This window comes from Pristiophorus japonicus, chromosome 3, assembly GCF_044704955.1.
Source record: "Pristiophorus japonicus isolate sPriJap1 chromosome 3, sPriJap1.hap1, whole genome shotgun sequence".
Classification (NCBI taxonomy): Eukaryota; Metazoa; Chordata; class Chondrichthyes; family Pristiophoridae; genus Pristiophorus; species Pristiophorus japonicus.
In genome coordinates this window covers 38,758,490-38,764,489 of record NC_091979.1, presented here as the reverse complement: position 1 = coordinate 38,764,489, position 6,000 = coordinate 38,758,490, and the positions used below count along the sequence as shown (strand labels likewise).

General features: G+C 48.0%; 1 protein-coding gene across 4 annotated transcripts in view; it reads right to left on the bottom strand.

Annotated features, from left to right (window-relative positions):
• ralba (v-ral simian leukemia viral oncogene homolog Ba (ras related)) overlaps positions 1 to 6,000 on the bottom strand; it is a 63,220-nt gene that overhangs the window by 32,878 nt on the left and 24,342 nt on the right. For 2 of the 4 annotated variants that reach the window (XM_070875284.1, XM_070875287.1), the window contains exon 2: positions 5,464 to 5,627. In XM_070875284.1, coding sequence (XP_070731385.1) covers positions 5,464 to 5,577 — 114 coding nt within the window. In that variant the 5' untranslated portion in view covers positions 5,578 to 5,627. The remainder of the gene's footprint in view (positions 1 to 5,463; positions 5,628 to 6,000) is intronic. The other 2 variants (XM_070875285.1, XM_070875286.1) reach the window with 1 other exon arrangement.

Sequence of the window (6,000 nt, the reverse complement as noted above, 5' to 3'; positions counted from 1 at the left end):
AAAGAGAGAGTGGGGGGGGAGAAAAGAGAGAGTGGGGGGGGAGAAAAGAGAGAGTGGGGGGGGAGAAAAGAGAGAGTGGGGGGGGAGAAAAGAGAGAGTGGGGGGGGAGAAAAGAGAGAGTGGGGGGGGAGAAAAGAGAGAGTGGGGGGGAGAAAAGAGAGAGTGGGGGGGGGAGAAAAGAGAGAGTGGGGGGGAGAAAAGAGAGAGTGGGGGGGGAGAAAAGAGAGAGTGGGGGGGGAGAAAAGAGAGAGTGGGGGGGAGAAAAGAGAGAGTGGGGGGGGAGAAAAGAGAGAGTGGGGGGGGAGAAAAGAGAGAGTGGGGGGGAGAAAAGAGAGAGTGGGGGGGGAGAAAAGAGAGAGTGGGGGGGAGAAAAGAGAGAGTGGGGGGGAGAAAAGAGAGAGTGGGGGGGGAGAAAAGAGAGAGTGGGGGGAGAAAAGAGAGAGTGGGGGGGGAGAAAAGAGAGAGTGGGGGGGGAGAAAAGAGAGAGTGGGGGGGGGGAGAAAAGAGAGAGTGGGGGGGGAGAAAAGAGAGAGTGGGGGGGGAGAAAAGAGAGAGTGGGGGGGGAGAAAAGAGAGAGTGGGGGGGAGAAAAGAGAGAGTGGGGGGGAGAAAAGAGAGAGTGGGGGGGAGAAAAGAGAGAGTGGGGGGGAGAAAAGAGAGAGTGGGGGGGAGAAAAGAGAGAGTGGGGGGGAGAAAAGAGAGAGTGGGGGGGGGAGGGAAGAGTCGGGGAACAGGAGCGGGTGTCGGGTCGGGGCGGGGGAGCGGGCCTCAGGTCGGGGAGGAGCGGGTGTCGGGTCGGGTCTGGTCAGCTTGGGGGGGGGGGGGGGGGGGGCTGGGGGAAGCGGGTGTCGGGTCGGGTCTGGTCGGCAGGGGGGGGGGGGGGGGGGGGGGGCGCGTGTCGGGTTTGGTCGGGGGGGGGGCAGCAGGAGCTGGCCGTGGGAGGAGCCTCATTCACGCAGCCCCAGCGAGGCCATTCAGCCAGGGCTAGGGGCTGCGTGCTTCGGGTCCCTCCCACACAGTTAGACGCCTGGAGCTACTGCACTTGCGTGCCGACTGTAGCGTGCATGTGCGGAGGTCCCGGCACTGTTTTCAGCGCCGGGACCTGGCTCCGCCCCCCCCCCCCCCCCAAAGCTCATGCTGGCTGCGCCGAGTGCCACAGGACCTGTAAGTAGGTGGAGAATACCGAGGATTTTTTTAGGCGCCGTTTTAGTCGTGAAAAACGGGCGCCCAGCTCGGAGGGGCACCTGTTTTTTTTCTTCTGGAAACTTGGGCCCTATGTCCCCAGTTCTAGTTTGCCCTATGAATGGGAATATCCTCACTGCATCCACCTTGTCAAGTCCCCTCATTATAGGTTTCCATAAGATCATCTCTCATTCTTCTGAACTCCAATGAGTGTTGGCCCAACCTACCCAAGTCAACACCCTCATCTCCAGAATCAATCTAGTGAACCTTCTCTGAACTGCCTCTAATGCAAGTACATCCTTTCTTAAGTACAGAGACCAGTACTCTAGGTGTGGTCTTACCAATACCCTGCACAGTTGTAGCAGAACTTCTCTGCTTTTATACTCCATCTCCCTTGCAATGAAGGCCAACATTCCATTTGCCTTCCTGATTACTTACTGTACCTGCATACTAACTTTGTTTCATGCACAAGGACACCCAGATGTCTCTGTACTGCAACACTTTGCAATTTTTCCTCCATTTAAAAAATAATTTGCTTTTCTATTCTTTATCAAAGTGGATAACCTCACATTTTACTCCATCTGCCAACTTTTTGCCCACTCACTTAACCTGTCTATATATCCCTTTGCAGATTTTTTTGTAATCCCCCTCACAATTTGCTATCCCACTAGTCATAAACTTGGAGCATACATTTCAGTTAGTAAATATGCCACAAAAGCCATGAGACTCATCCCATGACTAAAAAGTTCAACCTCAAGTCTAAAATGTTAAGGAGCAACCTCACTGATTTATATAAAATTGTACAAATAAACCAACCAGAATCTTTGTTCATGTTAATCAAGAAGTAGAATCAGACACCCTACATTTAAGAAAAGTAAATTTAAACATATCAGGAAAAAATGTATAAAGAATGACAAATGTTTGGAATAATGTGTTGAGTGGGGGCAGGAAGTTGGAGGGTAGGGCAGTGAAGAACACTTCAGCAGACGCTATAGTGGAGTGTTCAGGTACCAGCAGGATGCATTTGGATGGGGCGAGTGGTCTTTTCCCCCATCTTGAGAATTTGTGGACTTTTTTTTTAAAAATCAGTTGACAACTGCACAAGTTATTTAATTAGTCTAGTTGATCTCAGAAAAATTGAAGGAAAAACCATGAACTGTCCACACTACTACTTTGCTCACATCATTTATCATAACTAAAAAAATATCGAAAGCATCCTGTAGGAACAAGACTGGGCAGTCTCAATCCAGTCCTTTGTGGGCACATACAAAACTGCCTGCTTAATTTCACACGAGTGATCATGTTTAATCAGGCAGGCCATATAATGGCTAACTTGGGAAACGGCACATGAAGTGTTTCATCAGTACAGCAGAGGGTGCTCTTCTGAAGCTGGAGCAGAGCAAAGTCAGCCTTACTCTACATTTGTCTCCTATACTTCACCCGGGAATGCTCAATGCAGATAGTGGGTGAACTGTTCCATATGCCAACACCAATGCCCTTCATAAGCAGAAAATTCACAAAAAATGAATATCTATAAAATAATATCTCAGAAGCCAACAACCAGAATGTTTTTTTTTAAATTTGTTTATTGGATGTGGACGTCGCTGGCAAGATCAGCATTTATTGCCCATCTTTAATTGCCCTAGAGAAGGTGATGGTGAACTGCCTTCTGTGGTGAAGGTACTCCCACAGTGCTACTACAGGAGGGAGTTCCAGGATTTTGACCCAGTGACAATGAAGGAAAGGCGATATACCTCCAAGTCAGAGTGGTGTGTAACTTGGAGGGAAACTTGCAGGTTTTTCAATGCGCCTGCTGCCCTAGTCTTTCTAGGTGGAAGAGGTCACGGGTTTGGGAGATGCTGCTGAAGAAGCCTTGGCGAGTTGCTGCAGTGCATCTTGCAGATGGAACACACTGCAGCCACGGTGCACCGGTGGTGGAGGGAGTGAATGTTTAAGATGGTGGATGGGATGCCAATCAAGTGGGCTGCTTTGTCCTGGATGGTGTCAAGCTTAGAGTGTTGTTGGAGCTGCATTCAACCAGGCAAGTGGAGAGTATTCTATCACACTCCCGACTTGTGCCTTATTAATGGTGGAAAGGCTTTGGAGAGTCAGGTAGTGAGACATTCATCGCAGAATACCTAGCTTCTGACCGGCTCCTATTGCCACAGTGTGTGTGTGGCTGGTCCAGTTAAGTTTCTGGACAAAGGTAAACCCCAGCATGTTGATGGTAGGGGATTTGGTGATTAGACTCTCGCTTGTTGGAGATAGTCATTGCCTGGCGCAAATAGTGGCACGCAAATGTTACTTGCCACTCATCAGCCCAAGCCTGAATATCGTCCAGGTCTTACTGCACACGGGCATGGATTGCTCCATTATCTGAGTAGTTGCGAATGGAACTGAACACTGCAGTCATCAGCGAACATCCCCACTTCTCACCTTATGATGGCACAAGATCATTGATGAAACAGCTGATGGTGGTTGGGCCTAGGGCACTGCCCTGAGGAACACCTGCAGCAATCTCCTGGGGCTGCAATGATTGACGTCTGACAACAACCATCTTCCTTTGTGCTAGGTAGGACTCCTGCCAGTAGAGAATTTTACCCCAATTCCTGTTAACTTCAGTTTTACTAGGTCTCCTTGGTGCCACACTCAGTCAAATGCTGCCTTGATGTCAAGGGCAGTCACTCTCACCTCACCTCTGGAATTTAGCTCTTTTGTCCATGTTTGACCAAGGCTGTAATGAGGTCTGGAGCAGAGTGGTCCTGACAGTACCCAAACTGAGCATCAGTGAGCAGATTATTGGTGAGCAAATGCCACTTGATAGCACTGTCGACAACATCTTCCATCACTTTGCTGATGATTGAGAGTAGACTGATTGGATTTATCCTCTTTGTTGACAGGACATACATGGGCAGCTCCCCACATTGTCAGGTAAATGCCAGTGTTGTAGCTGTACTTGAACAGCTTGGCTAGCTCTAGAGCATAAGCCTTCAGCACAACTGCCGGGATGTTGTTGGGGCCCATAGCCTTTGCTGTATCCAGTGCCGTCAGCCACTTCTTGATATCACATGGAGTGAATGACATTGGCTGAAGACTGGCTTCTGTGATGGTGGAGACCTCAGGAGGCAGACAGATATGGATCACCTGCTCTTAACTTCTGGCTGAAGATGGATGCAAACGTTTCAGCCTTGTCTTTTGCACTCACATGCTGGGCTCCGCCATCATTGAGGATGGGGGATATTCATGGAGCCTCCTCCTCCCATTAATTGTTTAATGGTCCACCACCATTCAACGACTGGATGTGGCAGGACTGCAGAGCTTTGATATAATCTGTTGACTGTGGGATTGCTAATCACTGTCTATAGTATGTTGCTTCTGCAGGTTAGCATGCATATAGTCCTGTGCTGCAGCTTCCTCAGGTTGGCACCTCTTTTAGGTATGCCTGGTGCTGCACCTGGCATTTTCTTCTGCACACCTCATTGAATTAGGGTTGGTCCCTGGCTTGATGGTAGTGGTAGAGTGAGGGATTGGTCAGGTCATGAAGTTAAGATTGTGGTGGAATACAATTCTGCTGCTGCTGATGGCCCACTGCGCCTCATGGATGCCCAATTTTGAGCTGCTAGATCGGTTCTGAATCTATCCCATTTAGCACAGTGGTAGTGCCATACAACTCGATGGAGGGTGTCCTCAGTGTGAAGACAAGACTTTGACTGTGGTGATCACTGCTATCAAGGCTATCATGGACAGATGCATCTGCAACAGGTAGATTGGTGAGGATGAGATAAAGTAGATTTTTCCTTCGTGTTGGTTCTCTCACTACCTGCTGCAGGCCCAGTCAGGCAGTTAAGTCCTTCAGGACTTGCCCAGCTCAGTCAATAGTGGTGCGACCAATCCACTCTTGGTGATGGATCAATATATTGCTGTTCCTTCATGGTCGCTGGTTCAAAATCCTGGAACTCCCTCCTTAACAGCACTGTGGGAATATTTTCAGCACAAGGATTGCAATGGTTTATGGTGGCAGCTCACCGCCACCTTCTCAAGGGCAATAAATGCTGGCCTTGCCAGCGACGCCCACATTCCAGAACGAATAAAGAAAAAGAGAAAGGTCACAGCCCCTTTAGAAAGGGCTTAATTGATTGTGTCTGCATTATACTTCAAACTTCTATCTACGCTAAGTGGTGCAACAATTCAAGGTCCAATATAAACCCCTCTTCCTCTCCCCAACAGAACACAAGATATGGCCTCTTTTTAAAAAAGCTTTGTAAATAAGGTAATGTCTTACCTCGTCATACATGAACTGTAATGTTAGCGCTGACTTGCCGACACCTCCACTGCCCACCATAATCACTTTGTGCAGGGCCAGCGAGCTCTGATTCTTGTTCTTGTTAGCTGCCATTTTAGACTGGATTGTCAAATAGAGACGTCGTACTTGATTTTCAAGTTCTGCTGTGTATGAAATAAAGATTTTGATCAGTCTTTACTACAGAATTTTTGCTGCATCAGAACAGATTTTTTTTTTAAAAAACAGGAAGGGGTGACAACATGATGGTTCAGTGAATATTCAAGTTATGGAGCACAGATTAGATTTCCTTTCATAAAATGAAACTCACTCACTCCTTTTTAAAAAATGTAGCTAAATATTGCATTGGTATATAATGGAAATGTGCTCCTTGTTCCAGTTAACTTGGAACCAATCATCCAAGTGATGCAGTTCAGGAAACAGAAGGAATCAGCTTACCCTGCTAGGCAGCCATTTGATTATATAAAATTAGGAGAAAGAAAATCAGGAGTGGTTTTAGAAAAATGTGACATTTTCAAC